Genomic DNA, 17542 nt, shown 5'->3' on the forward strand with positions numbered 1-17542 from the left:
ATATATCTATCTTCAATAGTTTTAATGAAAAATATTCTCAAAATTTATGTACTAAAAGTGAAAATTATGTGTTGGCTTTTCTTACTATTAATTTAGCACGTATCCAATTCGAGTCAAAATCTCCCTTTATATTTATTTACAATTCTAATGCACAATAGCCAGTCTGGGCTGTGGAGAATGTCAAGTGGACTAGATAATACTCATTTTAAGATTAAACCCAAAAGGGTTCTTTGGGCAACAGTTGTTAAGGTCAATACATAATTCAATCAGAAGAACGTCACGCCCTGTCCTCTGTGAAAATGACACAAATGTAACTCTTTATTACTATTTGCATATGTTCCATTTCCTCTTTTAATTTCAGGTCGAGCTTGACGATAGTGGCAATGTAATTGTCTTAAAATTGGCCGATTTTGGTTTAGCATGTGAAGTTACCGAGCCACTGTATGCTGTATGTGGTACACCAACATATGTGGCTCCGGAAATCCTAATGGAAACTGGTTATGGTTTAAAAGTATGTATTGCACACAAAACCCACAATTGATGAAATGTTAAAATTAATCCTTTAATTTCATTTGTTATCTCTTGCAGATCGATGTTTGGGCAGCCGGTATTATATTATATATACTCCTGTGCGGTTTCCCACCATTTGTTTCGCCCGACAATCAACAGGAACCGCTATTCGATGCAATTATCTCGGGTATTTATGAATTTCCCGATCCCTATTGGTCGGGCATTGGCAATGGGGTGCGTGATCTTATTGCCAATATGTTACAATCCGATCCAGATGTACGTTTTACCAGCGAAGATATCCTCGACCATTATTGGACAATGGGTAATGATGACATTATCAATGAATACAGCAGCTGAATGATAAACGATGGTGAATAGAAAAAGAAATAACAAGAACACAGCTGTAAAACCAATTCCCGCTCTAAGTTCGTTTATTAAGAAACAAAATACACACACACACACCTTTATGTAATGTGGCTGGTTCAAAACTAACATTTTTGTGTTAAGATGTCAGAGGAAACTAAAAGAAAAATATACATGCATATATATAGGAGAAAAAAAAAACAAGAACAATTAATAACAAAAAAAATTGAAAATAATAAGCCTGTAGTATTTTTTTCTTATTTTATAATTATTAAATAATTTTTTATTTTAATTTTTAATATTGTATTTAAAAACAAAACGCTATTAAATTCTTCATACCTTTACAAAGGAAACCACAAATGCAAAACAATCTATATTCCATTTTAAATAAACGAAGATAAAATTCAAAACAAAAAAATAAATAAATTATTGTTGAAAAATACATAATTAAAGCAAACGAAACGAGCAGCAGAAGAAATAGAAATTCAAAGCAGAACAGACCTTATGAAACATTAACAACAACAACATTTGTATTTTTTTAAAACTAAATATATGTAATTTTTTTTCTAAACAATATATATTTCTACAACTTCTACATATATACATATAATCTATCCATCTATCCAATATCTATATATTTTTAAGTATTTAATTTTAATTATTTTTTATGAAAAATATATTTTAAACAACTCTTTTTTAAAACTGTTTCTTATTGAGAGCAACAACAACAACAGCATAGATTTTAAATCACAACACTATTATTATGATGATAATTATTAAACAAGAATCCAACAACAAAACAATATTTGTGTTTGTACAAATAAATGAAATTTGTTTAACCAGAAGTATTTTCTCTTTATCCAAATCCACACAGAAAATATTAAATGTAACAGTAAAACAAATTTAATACAACTTGTATTTCGATTTTAAACTCAAAATTTTCATAACAATATTCGTCGTTTTGTACAAAATAATAATAATTCAAGGGAAATTAATATTCAAATTTGTATTACTGTTATATAGAAACTTCATATATGTTATTTAAATATATTCAATTCTTTTTTAAACAAACTGTTTTTATTTCAATTTAATTTTTTTAAATAGTGCTAGCCAAGCTACAAAGAATATGGAGTTTGCGAGTTTAAGAAATCTATTTAGTAGCCTTTTTGAAAAATTTCTTAAAAAACTGCCTAGATTTTGGGACAGTAACGAATGTCTAATTTTCAAAACATCTAATTTTTTATACCTTCAGCCCTATGGCTAAAGAGGATATATACCATTTGATACGGCCAAAACGTTCCTCATCGAAACAACGGTTTTAGACTCTAGGTCTCTTTGAACCAAATCCGTTTCACGACATTTGGGGTCGATCTAGCAATGTCCGTCCGTCTGTCTTGTTGTAGCAGCTCATACTGCTGTGTTCGATCTGACTCTTCTCAATCGGGTTCTGCCTCTAAGTCCAGTCTCAAAAAGGATGCAACCTGTACGGGTTGAGTTCACAACGAGACTGGAGTTTGGCTAGACAGCGAAAAAGGTGCATCGTGTCATGTGGTCCTGTGCCACAAGCTGGGCAGATGTTCTGCACATCGCTGTCGAACCGGGCCCAATAGGAATTGAGGCGGCTGCACCATCCGGATCTTAGTTGAGCCAACACAACTCGGGTTTGTCGGAGCAGCTCTCGTTCTTCAGTTGCGATGGGAGGGGGATGGTCTCCTAATACAGTATTTACTTTATATCCTTCCATTACTTCTGAAACCGCTTTAGAGTGAATACTATTCAGTCCCGCTTTAAAGGTCTGTTGATCCAGAGGCTCTCTCTTATACCTTTGTACCTCTCTCTCTAGATCATGAAGGTCTTTCCTTACGTGTCTGGGCGGAGGTTGCCTATCCACCAGATTGTGATCCGGATGGCTCTGTCGATAACACCCAAATAGGTATTGCATTGACAACATTTTATTATGCTGTCGCACCGGTAAGACCTTACCTTCCTCATGTAGTCGACAGGTGGACAGGTGTAATGAGAAGGAACCCTTTTGCTGTTCTAAGGGCGGCATTCTGGCAGGACTGAATAATTTCCACATTGCGTAGCATTAACGTTGGCGGACCACACCGGAGCCGCATAGTTATCACAAACCGGCCTATTGCGTTGTAAGAGGTCAACAAAGTTTCCTTATCAGCTCCCCAAATGCTGCCGGCAAGAAACATGAGAACCTTGTTCCTACTTCTTATCTTATCGCAGCTAGCTGTGGCATGCGCGGATGACTTGAAAAGGATTTGGAATGTGACACCTAAGAGCTTGGGGTAGTTGATAGTCGGAATTACAACTCCATCGACATACACATTCAAAGATAGCCTCATCTCCGCAGTCCATGTGGTGAAAAGTGTGGCCGTCGATTTAGTGGCGGATATCTTCATATTCCTCGCAGTGAAAAAAAAGTTAGATCAACTAAGTAGGCATATCTCATCTACGATGGGTCCGGACGCCACGATCGTACAATCATCTGCGTACGTTATTTTTAGGAAGAGGTTAAACACTACCGGAGATATCACCCCACCTTGGGGAACTCCCTGTTTCACTCTGCGGTAGCTCGACTTCTTGTTTCTGAATTCAAGGTTCGATTGGCGTCCACACATGTAGTTTACAATCCAACGTTTCAAATTTGGGCGGAGGGCGGTGCGGTTAATGTCCTCGAACAGTGTGGCATGATTGACAGTATGAAAAGCTTTTGATAAATCAAGTGCCACCTTAACTGTTCTGTCACACGGCCTTTTCTGGTTGAGTCCTCTGCTGACATGTGTGGAAATGGCGTGTAAAGCTTTTGTTGTGCTGTGCAATTTTCGGAATCCGTGTTGATGATCAGCTACTGGGAAACACTCTCTTATGCTGGGGAGGAGTAAAGCCTCAAGCATCTTTGCAACGGATGACAAAATTGATATCGGCCTGTATAAATCACTTTTGCAGGCCTCCGTGCCTGGCTTCAGTAGCGGGACCACCCTGCCCATTTTTTCAGGCAAAGAAAACTAAATAATGATCTAAAGATAATATATATCTGCCAATCCCTTCTGGTACCTCCCTCACAAAGAGGGGAGGTATGATGCGTTATTTATACAAGAGTGCATAAATTCATTTTGATCGATTTTTAGATATTTAATGCAAAAACTTGGCCCTTTTGGTTTCTATCAACATTTTCATTCCCATCAATTTTAGATCACAATTATTTCGACATCGAACGTAAGAATTTGGACCCTGATTTCTCAATATGCATCACTTTTAATTTATTACTTTTAATAAATGTTCATCCTAGAAGTATGCAACAATTTTCAGTATACAATTTACCACAATATTTTATTAAAATACAAATTTAAGAAAAAACAAGTGCTGGGAATGATAAATGGAACTAAGTCCTAATATCCTATTTTCTCCTATTATCCTGTTTTCTTTAGGCAGTTGCGTTTTGAAAAAAAATCAGAAAACATAGTCAGATAAAGAAAATTACTCCCAAAAAATCTTTATCTATCTATGTTTATGGCACACAGCATCATTTCGATTTTCTGATATTTCTTTATTATATATGGCGGACCACAGCTTTTTTTGATATGAATGTACCCTACTTAATTGTTGCTCATCTAAATTTGTTAACCTTTTATGCTATTATTATTATTTTAATTTAATATAAATAGAAAAGATAACACCAATTTCAAATTTATAAATAAAAAACAAAACAAATATATAGACACACAAACAATATAAATGAAAACACAAACACAATGTTTAAATAAAAAAATATATAATCATATTAAAAAAAGTGAACCATAGTTTTAAGGAGGATGAATAACAAGAAATTTCAATTATTATTATTATTTATTATTATGTATTTGCATATTTTACACAAAACTGAAACCCTAAGGAAAACGGCAAACAAATTATAACATTGAGAAAAATGCGGCTATATAAATTATATACAAAAGAAAAACACGAAATATGAAAAAAGAAAAACAATAAATTTCAACTAAAAAATTTGAGAATTAGTTTCCTTTGGAAGATGGAGAAATGAGGTAAAATCTTTTTGAATGGATGATTGAGTATAAAAAAAGATTTTGAAACGAAACGAATTTTTGTCTCAAGAGGATTTGAGAATAACGGATATTCTTATTTTAAATTTGGGTAAAATATATCATCAATTTCAGTTCATAGACAATTTTCTTGTAATTTTACTGTCCAATAGCCAGTCTGGGCTATGAAAAATTCCAAGTGGATTTGATAGTAAACGGTTTGTATATCTAAACCCGAAAAGAGTTTTGGATTTTTATGCCAAACTTTTTTAAGGTCTTTATAACCCAATATTTTGAGATATGTTTTTCAACATTTAATATAGAGTTTTCAACATTTATATAGACTTTTGGATTACTTTAAGGATCATTGGTTTAAAAATTGGCTATTGTTAATATCAATATATGTCCGTGTTTTGGTTCAGCCCTTGCATAAATATACCCTCTGATATTAGTTAATGCCATGGGTTTGGTCATATTTTCCAATCTATTTACCTGATATTTTGTATTTTGATTTCATCGGGGGTAAAAAAAATCCCAATATTGGATACCGATACTTTTATTTATAAAGGTTTCATTATCTGAATGTATTTTTATTTGGTCATCGTAACGACTTCTTGATTAGTGATCAAAAAAGAAGTAAGTACCACTGCTTATAATTTTAATATTTTCTTTTTTATTTTTTCAAGCATATATTCGTATAAAAATACACATAAAGCTTAAATTGTTATGGGGTAAATAAAAATTATAGCTAACATTTTTGTTTGTAAATACAATATTATGTTTCATTTTTTTATTTAATAAATAAATAGGCTAAAGACTATTACATTTTGTTGTAGTTTTGTCTCTTCTCTCAGAGTGGATGAGTGTGAGTGAGTACAAATGTATTATTTTTCTCTTTTCAATTACGATTAATCACAATTTTCTACATTAACTGTACACACATCACAGCGCTCCTGTATAAATCGCCCGGGCACGCAGGGTTCATGGTATATATGACCACATTGAAATGCCACAATTGCATTGCGCGGTATTGCATCCTTGCACAAAATATGACGACCACATTTCGGACATGCACTGTCATAGCTGATGCCAATGCCACGATGTTGTTGCCGCACTATCTGCGCATGGGTATTGAAATAGTCCAGCAATTGGATTTTGTTAATATCCTGCTGTATGTTAACCTGGAAAAAGGTACCGAGATGAATAAATATAAATTTAATGGCAGTTCAAGACAAAATGTAAATAACTGGGAATATGTTCAGGTTTAAAATATTTTAAATCTCTCAAATACCCAAAATAATCAAACAAAATAAGGCAATATATTGGAAAGTGGAACACATGTTTGTCATAGAAAAAAATTACCTGCAAACGATAATCCATCAGCAGTTTGTACAATGATTCTCGCAATTTTGGTATTATTTGACCCATTTTTATTTTATTTATTAAAAATTCGGGATTAACATATCCTGCAAAAAATGTAATAAAAGTGTTATCCTTTTTGAACGAAAATGCAACAAAAATTTCAAAAATATATGAAACATACTTTGATTATTTTTTTAACCTACACATATAAAAAATACTGTTGCCTTTTTCTCAAGAAGCGGGGACGTTTCCTGAGTTTCTAATATGACATCAAATGTTGCAACACGTCTTAACCACACTTTTATACCCTCCACCTTGAAAAGGAGGTTATATTAACTTTGTCATTCCATTTGTAACATCCCTAAATATTCGCCGTACACCCAATAAAGTATATATATTCATAATCAGCATAAAATTCTAAGTCGATGTAACGGTGTCCGTTCCTATGTCTGTTAAAATCAGGATGCATTTGATTATTTGATCTAGAGCTTCAAAATCTGGCACAACAATGTGTATTATGTCTAGGATAGTTGATATTGAAAATCAGATACATCGGTCCACGTTTTGTTATAGTCGCCTTAAATGGCACCTTCTGACATTCGGTATTTTTATGATTTTCACTACATTTTTTTACAGTTTTGTCTAAAAATTGGTATTTTGTAGTCTGGAATTGGTTCTAGCTCCGGTGGCGAAACATTGTATGTATAGGGTAAAATGAAAAAACTGCAACCAACTTCAGACTGCTGTCATTCCTAAGTCACTCGTCCGACAGCTTTTAAAATTATTCAAAAGCATTTTGATGAGAATTTTTGAGAAAAAAAGTTATTCATGATGGAATTCAAGCGTGATAGTGTGATTTCTTTATATTTGGCTGGAAAACCACAAGTGGCTATCGTTAGAGCACTCCAGCGTTTAAATGTGAATAAATCTTTTGTGTCTCGTTCCATCGCTCGTTACCGTGATACTGGTAGCGTAGCCTTGAAGTGCAGTGGACGGAAGAAAACAACAACATCAGCAGAAATGGTTCGAAAAATTAAAGAAGCGATTTGATCGAAATCCGCGTCGCAGTGGCCGAAAAATTGGCTCGTGACCTGAACATATCGCAATATTCCATTCGGCAAATATTGAAAAATGAACTCGGGGTAAAGCCATTGAAATTCCAAAAAATGCAAGAACTTACACAGAAAGAAAATAGACTCAAAAGAGCTAAAGAGTTGCTTCGCTTGGCCGAAAGTAGTGAACTGCCGAATATGGTTTTCTCCGTCTCCGTTGAGAAAACATTCCTTGTCCAGCAGTTTGTAAACAAACAAAATGATCGTGTTTACTTGCCAAAGAGGTCAGCTGAAAATTACACCCTCGGTTGTCCGCCAGAACTCAAGCGCCGGCCATGGTTTGGGCCGCCATAACAGCCGATGGTCGCTCTCCGCTCGTATTAATCGACCGTGGAATCAGAATAAATGCCGAATATTATCGCGAAAATATTCTGGAGGGTGTATAACAGCCCTGAGCAAACATTTTGACCATCGCACTCAGCACGCTCCACCCAAGAATGGTTACAAAATGAGGTTCATCGCTTCATTTCCAGCGCACAATGGCCACCAAAATCTCCGATACCAATCCGTTGGACTATTGTGTCTGGAGTATTTTGGAAAGCAAGGTTGACACTAAAAAAATACCTAAGTGTCGATCACCTCAAGCAAGCGCTTCGCCGGGAATGGACCAAAATACCGCAGAGCAACATTCGGGCAGCGTGTGACGGTTTTATTGGCCGTTTGTAAGCCATAATTCGTGACCAATTCTAACAAATTTAAACTTATTCTAAAATTTGATGCTATTTCCGACATTTTTTGCTTTCATTCAATAAAATTTAAATGAAAAAATGTAAAAATTATGGCGTTTGACTTTGTTACAGGTTTTTCATCTCACCCTGTAGGTCATAATAGGTTCTAGCACCGCTGGCGAAACATTGTATGTATAGGTCCACGTTTTTATGTAGCCCCTGATATTCGAAATTTTGACGATTTTTGCCACATTCTTCCACGGATTTGTAAAAAAATTGGTATTTGTAGTTCGCATTGGGTTCTAGGTCCGGTGGCGGAACATAGTATATATAGGTCTACGTTTTGGTATAGCCCCTATGTAACGATACCTCCCGATATTCGGTATTTTGAAGATCTGCGACACATATTTTCTAGGATTTGTCTAAAAATTGGTATTTGTCGGTCATAACGGGTTCTAGCTCCTGTGGCAAAACATTGTATGTATAGGTCCACGTTTTTGTATAGCCTCCATATTACGGTACCTTCCGATATTCGGTATATTGATGATTTTCGCCACATTTGTCTACGAATTTGTCTAAAAATTGGTATTTGTAGTTACTAATGGGTTCTAGCTCCGGTGGAAAAACATTGTATGTATAGGTCCACGTTTTTGTATAGACACCATTTAACGGTAACTCCCGACATTCTGTATTTTGATGATTTTTGTCACATTTTTTCACGGATTTGTCTGAAAATTGGTATTTGTAGTACATAATCGATTCTAGCATTGGTGGCAGAACATTGAATATTTAGTTCCACGTTTTCCTATGGCGCACATATAACGTTACCCACCGAAATTTGGTATTTTGTTAATCCCAGTCACATTTACCCACGAACTTGTTTCAAATTTGGTATTTAAGAAGAAGGGGTAGATGACAATCCTTGAAGTATAAAATTGTCTATAGAAGTTTCAGTTCTGGTATGGCACCCATACAACGGCCTCACCAACCACTTTATGGTTTTTTGAAATTCAGATACTTTTATATAACAATGTTTTCTTTACCCAAAAGTGGAGGGTATTAAAAGTTCGAACGAACTTTTGTTTTTTTTACTTGTTTTACATATTTCAATCTATCAATTACTTGTCAGTTTCCTGGCTCTGAGATTAGTGTTTATTCACTTTCACCTGCTACATCTGCTGAGAAGTTAAGCACTTCGGCCAGCGATCAGGAAAACGGTCTGAGAATAGACCAGACGGCAGTCCCCACTTTATGAGTATGACATGATAATTTGCTTCACAAAATGTGGAGAACATAATTTTCTCTGCTTAAAACCGCAATACTTACCAATAATGCCATCCAAAAGTTTTGTTACAATTTCGGGATTATCTACAGACTCATCGATTAACAAATTCCACAGATCTGAGTCATCATGTTCTTTACAAAACTCTATTGCCATTTTTATGTCTTTTATCTGGATGGGTAATAAATTGAATAGAATTTAGGACATTAGGACAAAGTCGAAATTAATTGCCTACCTTATGTATAATAATATTTAAAGCTTCCACCACATTGCCCATTTGTCCCAGTAGATATACCGTTTCCGGGTAAAACAATTGACTTTTACAAATATCCAATGCTTCTTGTATGGGATAATGTTTGGAACGTCTTAGAAATGGTAACAGTTTGGAACGATTATACTTTGCATATAAACTAACCAATTTCCAGTGGAATGTGCCACGGCTATCGACCTTGTCTAGGGCATCTAAATACTAAAGGCAAAAATGTTATTATTGATTTTAAATGAAGCATTTAACAATACTTACCAAATACAAATACTCTTGATTCGATTCCAATTGTTGAACAACAATTTCCGGGGGTATTTTGTTTTTATCTAACAATATTTGAAAGGCCCGTTCTTGGTCGATTTGTATGAGTGGCATTATCATTTTGTGTATAACACCATAGAGATCATAGCGCCGGATCAAATTGAAAACATCCTTATTCTCCAATCTATATGGAATTATAAAAAAACAAAATATTCTGTTTGCCTAAAATTTAAGTACAAAAACTCACTTCAAATACATCCGTAGTGCACTTTCATATTCCTTTTTGTACGAATACAATATGGCCAAAGCCTCCAACAGTTCGTTGGCATATTGCTTGTGAAAATTATCATGTATGGCATTGATGACCGCCGAACAGTCGTACAAATTTGATGGCCACTCTTTGATTAAGGTTAGAAATCCTTTGACGTCATTTTTTAGAAACTCATACAACACCATTTCATAGACATGCGGATCCAGTTTACAATCATCTGAGGTGGGTAAATAGGCACTAACGGATCTCAGCTGCTTGTGTTTGACAAATTTAAAGACTTCCTCTTCCCACAATGCCTTGTTGTTACCCAAAACTCTGAGACACAATTTCCCTGCTGTATCGTAGTGTTTTTGTGACAACAAATGATTGATATAAAGTCTGAAAATAGGATCCGTGATTTTGTGTACCGTTAAGAGACTAATGCTAAAACATTACCTTGCTACAGGTAAAACATTGCCACCATGCAATGATAGAATTTCCATGGCTTCTTCAAACTTTCTGCAAAGGAAAATAAGAAAGGTGAAATACATGTTCAGTAACCTGTTGTTAATATTTTAGAATTATTAGATGTAAAGGCAGGGTGTTAGTAAATAACTAAATCCTGTATAAATCAGTACCGGACACGACCCTCTTACAAATTATCTCACCAGCCTGATTTCTCTTATAGCACGATTAGAAAATAACCGGTTTAATCCACATTATAAGGATTTATTGCTGAACCGGATTCATTCCATCAGATTTAACATAAAACAAGTAAAAAGCAGTATGTTCGGCCGGGTCGAACTTTGGAACGAATTTGAAAATTTTCAAAAAAAAAATAAAATCCGTTAAAATTTTTTAAAAATCCTAAAAAAATAGCCGTTATTTTGGAGTCTATGCGAAGACTTGGACATGCATAGGCCACTTTTGTCATGAGCCATTGAAATATTCAAAATCGTCAAAATACCAAATATAGGGAGGTACTAATACCTAGACCTAGACCTGCTTACGAAATTTTTTGTCATAGGTGAATAACGTCACAAAAAAACATTAAAATATCGAATATAGGGAGGTACCGTTATACGGGGGATACACGAAAACTTGAATCTGCATACGAAATTTTTTGTCATAGGCTGTATTACCCATTACAATCTCTAAATAAGAAATTTGAAACAACTCCGGTGATAATATCGCTAAAATCATCAAAATATTGAATATTGGGAGGTACCGTTATATGGAGGCCATACGAAGACGTTGCAATTTTTTGTCATAGGCTGTAGTACTCTTTACGAATTCGAAATTTAAAACAACTTCGGTGAATAATGTCCTTAAATTCGTCAAATATCTGATATCGGGGGGTATCGTTGTATGTGGGCTATATGATATCGTAGACCTGTATAGGAATTTCTCTTCCAGAGGGTAAAGTGCATAGAAAGAACTTCTAGTTTGGGTTTTTAAATAATTCCATTGAAAAATGTAACTGAAATCATAGAAATACTGAATATAGGGAGGTAACTTTATATGGGGGATATACGATATCACGAACCTATATAAACAATACTCCTCCAGAGGGTAAAGTACTCAGAAGGAACTCCTTTTGTGGATTTTCAAACAATTTCATTGAAAAATTTGGCTACAATCATCAAAGTACTGAATATTCCGAGATACAGTTATGTGGGGGCTATACAAAAATGTGAACCTATGCATGCAATATTTCGCCACCGGAGGTAGAACCCATTATGACTTAGAAATGCCAATTTTAGACAAATCCGTAGAAATATGTTGCCACCGGAGTTATAACCCATTACGACCTACAAATACCAATTTTTATACAAATTCGTGCAAATATGTGTCGATAATCATCAAATATGGCGGCTGTACCAAAACGTGGGCCGACATATATATAATTTTCAATACCAACCATCCTAGACACAATACAAATTGTTCTGCCAAATTTTGAAGCTCTGCGTCAAATAATGTTGGCTGTACCGTAATTTTAACAGACATTCAATAACAATCACTTGACGGGCGGACGGAGATCTTTATATAATATAATACTTTATGGGGTATACGACGAATTTTTAGAGATTTTACAAACGGAATGACAAAATTAATATACCCTCCTTTTCAAAGTGGAGGGTATAAAAACATTTTATTTGGAAAATACATTATTTTCCTTGCAGAAGGTCAACAATGTGAATGGAAACATATTTTACTGTTTTTTTATGTATACGTAAACAAACATCAGCTGAGCTGCATTTATATCCTTCAAGGGTGTGCCTAAACACTTTAGATTAACCCACTGTATCTAAAAAAGCGTGCGCATTAATCGTCAATAGTAGCGCTATTAATTCCACCATGTGCTGGTGGAAAATATTTCCTTCAATCTATTAGATTAACAATTTTTACTTTTAAATTTGCCGTTCTTAAACTCAAGTTTTGTAATTTCTAATACCTTTCAAATATCTGTACTGATACGTCTTACCTTACTTTTCTCACTGCCGTTACGGTCTTACGTGTTCGCTACGATTACGCGTACGTAATCAAACTACACATAACACTAATCATACTCTATTATACACCTCTGCATTTATGTCAAATAATACCCTTGCCGCACAACACCGGCATAGATTATTTGTTGTTGACACATCTGATTATAAACAAAAAATATTTTTTGTTTTGTAAAAAATAAAACATAAATTTGAGTAAAAATAAATCGTTTCAAATGAAGTGACTGCTAACACATCTCAACAATTCGGAAAAAGAATTAATTACGACAAAAACAATGTGTTAACTTTAGGCAGAAGTTTTACAAAAGGGGGTTGATTTTCTGTTTCTTTCAATAACCATCACTTGACGGTCTGGTCCAATCGAGAAAATTCACTCAAAACCAGCAGCAAGATGAGGCGAATGAACAATCTACTGACCCTATTCACATCTATGTCAGCCTTTTTCTTTGGCTGTTTTATAACAACTCTCTTGACTTCCGTTGACAAGTGTCCTGCACAAAAAAGTGGCGTACATAAATTGGAGCCACATCCAGAACTCTTCTTGATGGTTTTAATATTGAGTGCTCCACGATATGAGGAAAAACGTAATGTTATACGCGAAACTTGGCTGAAATTGGGTCGACCTTTGGCTCTGCCCTATTATCCCGAAGAATTTGTCTATTTGCCCTTGTATGGACCCATGGGCCATTTACAAATGGAAAACACCAATGATCAGGCAAATCGCTTACGAATTTTCATGGACTGGTTGGAAGGAGTGCAAAACTCAAAGACGGAAGTGCCAAAACGTAATATCAAGTTAAAACATTTCTTTGCAATTGGCACACAAGGATTGTCACCTGATTTGCGCTACCAATTGGAAAAGGAACAAAAGAAGCATTTGGATTTATTGCTTTTGCCCAGATTAATCGACACTTATGCCAATCTAACCGAAAAACTACTACATTCCATGGATGCTTTAACACACCATTACGATTTCAGTTATTTGTTGAAGGTTGATGATGATTCATATGTCAAGTTGGATTATCTTTTAAATGAATTAGTGTCGTATGATCGTAAACTACTGAGACGCTCGAAAGAATATCGAGATAACCCCCTGCCAGCCTTATATTGGGGTTACTTCAATGGACGTAGTAACATTAAAACCAAAGGTCAATGGGCTGAACCCAATTATTATCTGTCAATGCGTTATAATACCTATGCTTTGGGTGGTGGTTACGTGCTGGCCCGTAAACTCTGCGAATATATGGCCAACAATTCCCACCATCTGTCCACATATGTCAGCGAGGATATATCGGTGGGTACTTGGTTGGCGCCATTTCGTCATGTCTATCGTCACCATGATCCACGTTTCGACACAGCATACATGGCGAGAAAATGTAAGAAATACCATTTTGTATTACACAAACGAAATGAAACAATAATGCGAGACTTGTACAATGGCAAGCTATGCACCTTTGAGGTGGCCAATGAAAAACAATTGCAACGTCCAACGGAATATTATTACGACTGGCATAAGACAGCAGATAAATGCTGTGATAATTTAGTCATTTAAAGTGCCATAATTATTAGAGAATTATTAAAAGGACAGCTATAAAAAAATACAAAATATTTAATGTCTTAAAAACTAATGCCTTAAATGATATTTAGTAAGAATTTTTATTAATGAAACCAAAGCTCAAATTATAAAAATAATTTAAATAGAATAAACTATTATTCATAATAAAAGTGTTTCCTTTGGGTTTGTTTTTTTGACGGTTTAATGGGTTCAATTACGAAATTGAAAGTTTTCCAAGTGAAACATGAAAAATCAAAGTTAAAGCATTTCTGCAGGCATTTTAATACATTTGAATACATCCATTGTTATTTATGCCACAATTAAAATTGTCTTTTTAATTAAGGGCCATTGAAGAAGGGAAATCTCAGAACATAACGATCTCTATTTTCAAATTTGTTAACTTACCTGTGATCTATCAACCATTGTACCCGGTCCTCTGTATCAAACAAGGTGGCCACAACAATGTCCTTAGGTGCTATAATATAATAACGATTTTCTTCGGCCAAACAACCTAAGATATAATCGTTTACGGAATATTCTTGGTAACTGAAACAAAAAACAAAAAAATGTCAATAAATATTTCCAACGAGTGTTAAGATAAACTAACCCTCTTAAAGATAAACTATCAGTACAAATTTCTTCGCTGCTATTTAATTTATATTCCAATACAGATAATACTGGACGTAAAGCTTTTCGATTTGAGTCCTTTTCCTTGGGATAACCGAGTACAACTAATTGATTGGAAGTCAACGATGCTAAGCCACTAATATAGAATGTTGTTTGGAAAGTTGAAACTGTATAGTGAAATGAAATGCATTAAGTGTTGATGGGAAATTCAATTTAATATACAAACATACTTGGATCCACTATAAAACCAGGCAAGGCTTTTAAAGTTGCCTCAACAGAATTACGTTTACGTATAACACATATACGTATTGTATCGACCCAGCCGATAAGTAAAGTATTCGAGTTGGCCCAACGAAAATTGCAACGGAAGTTTTCCAAACGAGCACTAGTAAATAATGGATCAATTAGTTGTGAAATAAAACATCTTTACAAATTGGTCTTACTTTGTAGGTTCTTCCCATTTCATAAGGCCCAGAGAGCATTTTTCATTTAGATCATATACACGTACACCCAAGCAACTTGCCCATGCCACAAACGGTCCATTCCAGCATATAGAAATGACATGACCTTCAGCATTTGAGAGTACATTGGGTTTAAGTTTCTTTAGGAAGTTCTTTTCATACAGAGTTAGTTTTTCATCACCTGAAAGATAAAACAACAGTCTTATGAGGCCACCAATATATATGGGATAGAACTTCTATTTACCTACTATAAAACGCTTTCCCTCGCTTACTTTTGGATCTGGATCTAATACTGCAGCCCGTATGGCACGTCCACAATTAATTGTCTGATTATCATCATTACTAAATAAGCCAATTACATTAACCTTGCCGTCGTCCGAACATGTAGCTACATATTCTCCTCTGGAATCGATATCTACCTGATTAACGGCTACCGTATGAGCAAATTCGTGTTGATTGTGATTTAAATGAGAATTTACAGTGTTGCCTTGATGATCCACCAAATAGATACGTCCCAGAAATGTACCAAAGATAAGAAACTGAAATTTCAAATGTAAATCCAGTTCTTTGTTAACAATATCCAAATAGCCGGGGGAGATATTACATTACCTTAGGATGTATGGCACAGGCAGTAACAACATCTTTGTTCAGAATGTCTTTCAAATCGTGAGCAATGCGCTGATATTTGAATTTGGGTTCAATTTCCTCCGAAGTACTTTCCTCAGTGTCCTACAAACAAAACAATCAAAACAATGGAATTGCAAAAAATGAACTCATCATGATTGACTGGAATGTGGGTGGTTGTTATTGTTTACTTACGCTGCTGTGGGTCTCATTTTCGGCCATTATTTGTTCACGGTATTAACAGTCCTGGGCACTAGTGAAGCAACGCCTTGCCTTTAGGATTGTTTTCCTCAATCAGATAACAATATTATTTTATTCAAGAACAACCACATCCGAAGGTTGCTAAAGATCGAAAAACTCCTTTTGTGGGGTTCTACAGATCGGAATAGATCTTTCTACAGGTTCCTGAAGATCGAAAGAAATCGTTCTACTGAGTACTAGTGGAACTAAACAGCCGTTATTTCATATCCAAGTTCCTTTGTTCAATTAATAATTTACTAAGCTAAGGGTGATTTATACTTTTTTATACTTTGATTAAGGGTGATTTGAACTTTGCGATTGATAAATCGTACAATTGAGGAGAAATGAACGGTCTAGGAACCGACGTCGATGCCAAAGGTCCCATTGTGGTCCTGAGTACAACGATATGATATTTGGTTGCGCCCCTCTGCACATCTCGAGATATGGGCTTTTAAAATTCCATAAATGTCCATGATTTTATGTACTGCTTTTTGCAGTCGTTTTGGCTTTAGAGGTTCAATCATGGTACAATATAGGGTAAGTTAGAGAATGTTGTAAAAAGTAAAAATACCTACCTGGATGGTAGTTCTATTTTGTGTGACCGGATGTAGAAAAGAGTTCGAAACAACAACGATTCTCGGTATGTCTAACCTTCTGTCTTAAGAATTGAGCGCCAGCTGCAGCAAATAATAAGGTTTTGATTGATAACATAGCTTACGATGGGTTTATTTCTATAAATTTATCAAGTTTCAGCAGAGGCTCATAAATGTTAGTTCTTTTTATACCCTCACCATACATAGTATGGAGGGTATATTAAGTTCGTCATTCCGTTTGTAACTCATCGAAATAATCATTTTAGACATAACAAAGTATATGTAATCACGTTAGAGTAAAAACAAATAAAGATAGAGAGAATCAATTTCAAAATGGGCTACGTCGGTCCACGATATCGTATAGCCCCCATATAACGGTACCCCCCGATATTCGGTATTTTGATGATTTTAGCCACATTTTCCAATAGAATTGACTGAAAATCCAAACAAGGAGTTTCTTCTGAGTACATTACCATCAGGAAGAGAATTTTTGATATAGGTCCACGATATCTATAGCCCCCACACAACAGTACCCCCGATATTCGGTATTTTGATGATTTTAGCCACATTTTTCAATGAAATCGTCTTCGTATAGAGGCCAATATAACGGCTATATTCGGTATTTTTAAAAGAAATTTTGGAGAATGTTATTTTTTTGAAAATATCCAAATTTGTTCCAAATGGTGGAGGGTATTTCAGGTCGGCCTGGCCGAACTTAGTGCTTTTTTACTTATCTATTCTTTCAACCAGACCAGCATATAACGAAACAAAAAATAATGATACCTTGAAGAATCAAAGATGTTCGTT

General features: G+C 35.0%; 3 protein-coding genes across 5 annotated transcripts in view; 2 read left to right on the forward strand and 1 right to left on the reverse strand.

The window, feature by feature from the left end:
* Window positions 1-1718, forward strand: part of LOC101899652 (serine/threonine-protein kinase GL21140) — a 101392-nt gene extending 99674 nt beyond the window's left edge. For all 3 annotated transcript variants that reach the window (XM_059129891.1, XM_059129890.1, XM_059129892.1), the window contains 2 exons: window positions 362-511; window positions 589-1718. In XM_059129891.1, coding sequence (XP_058985874.1) covers window positions 362-511; window positions 589-867 — 429 coding nt within the window. In that variant the 3' untranslated portion in view covers window positions 868-1718. The remainder of the gene's footprint in view (window positions 1-361; window positions 512-588) is intronic.
* Window positions 1719-5575: 3857 nt separating this feature from the next.
* On the reverse strand, window positions 5576-16261 carry LOC101899989 (vacuolar protein sorting-associated protein 41 homolog). The gene is made up of 14 exons (XM_005188058.4): window positions 16098-16261; window positions 15888-16007; window positions 15523-15817; window positions 15261-15459; window positions 15048-15202; window positions 14798-14984; window positions 14596-14736; window positions 10582-10644; window positions 10123-10524; window positions 9873-10059; window positions 9585-9818; window positions 9394-9520; window positions 6288-6391; window positions 5576-6106 (listed from the first exon to the last, which is right to left on the reverse strand). The coding sequence occupies exons 1-14, from the start codon at window positions 16122-16124 to the stop codon at window positions 5834-5836; spliced, it is 2514 nt and encodes an 837-aa protein (XP_005188115.1). The 5' UTR covers window positions 16125-16261; the 3' UTR covers window positions 5576-5833.
* Window positions 12732-14360, forward strand: LOC101899820 (beta-1,3-galactosyltransferase 6). Its single transcript, XM_005188057.4, has one exon. The coding sequence runs from the start codon at window positions 13027-13029 to the stop codon at window positions 14185-14187; it is 1161 nt and encodes a 386-aa protein (XP_005188114.1). The 5' UTR covers window positions 12732-13026; the 3' UTR covers window positions 14188-14360.
* Window positions 16262-17542: the final 1281 nt, after the last annotated feature.

This window comes from Musca domestica, unplaced genomic scaffold (assembly GCF_030504385.1).
Source record: "Musca domestica strain aabys unplaced genomic scaffold, Musca_domestica.polishedcontigs.V.1.1 7, whole genome shotgun sequence".
NCBI classification, from domain to species: Eukaryota; Metazoa; Arthropoda; class Insecta; order Diptera; family Muscidae; genus Musca; species Musca domestica.

Coding starts and splice junctions, on each gene's coding strand:
- LOC101899820 (XM_005188057.4), top strand. CDS start 13,027: ATGAGGCGAATGAACAATCTACTGACCCTATTCACATCTATGTCAGCC.
- LOC101899989 (XM_005188058.4), bottom strand. CDS start 16,124: ATGGCCGAAAATGAGACCCACAGCAGC. Junction 16,008..16,097: donor AAAATGAGACCCACAGCAGC/GTAAGTAAACAA, acceptor TTTTGTTTGTAG/GACACTGAGGAAAGTACTTC. Junction 15,818..15,887: donor CCTGTGCCATACATCCTAAG/GTAATGTAATAT, acceptor TTGAAATTTCAG/TTTCTTATCTTTGGTACATT.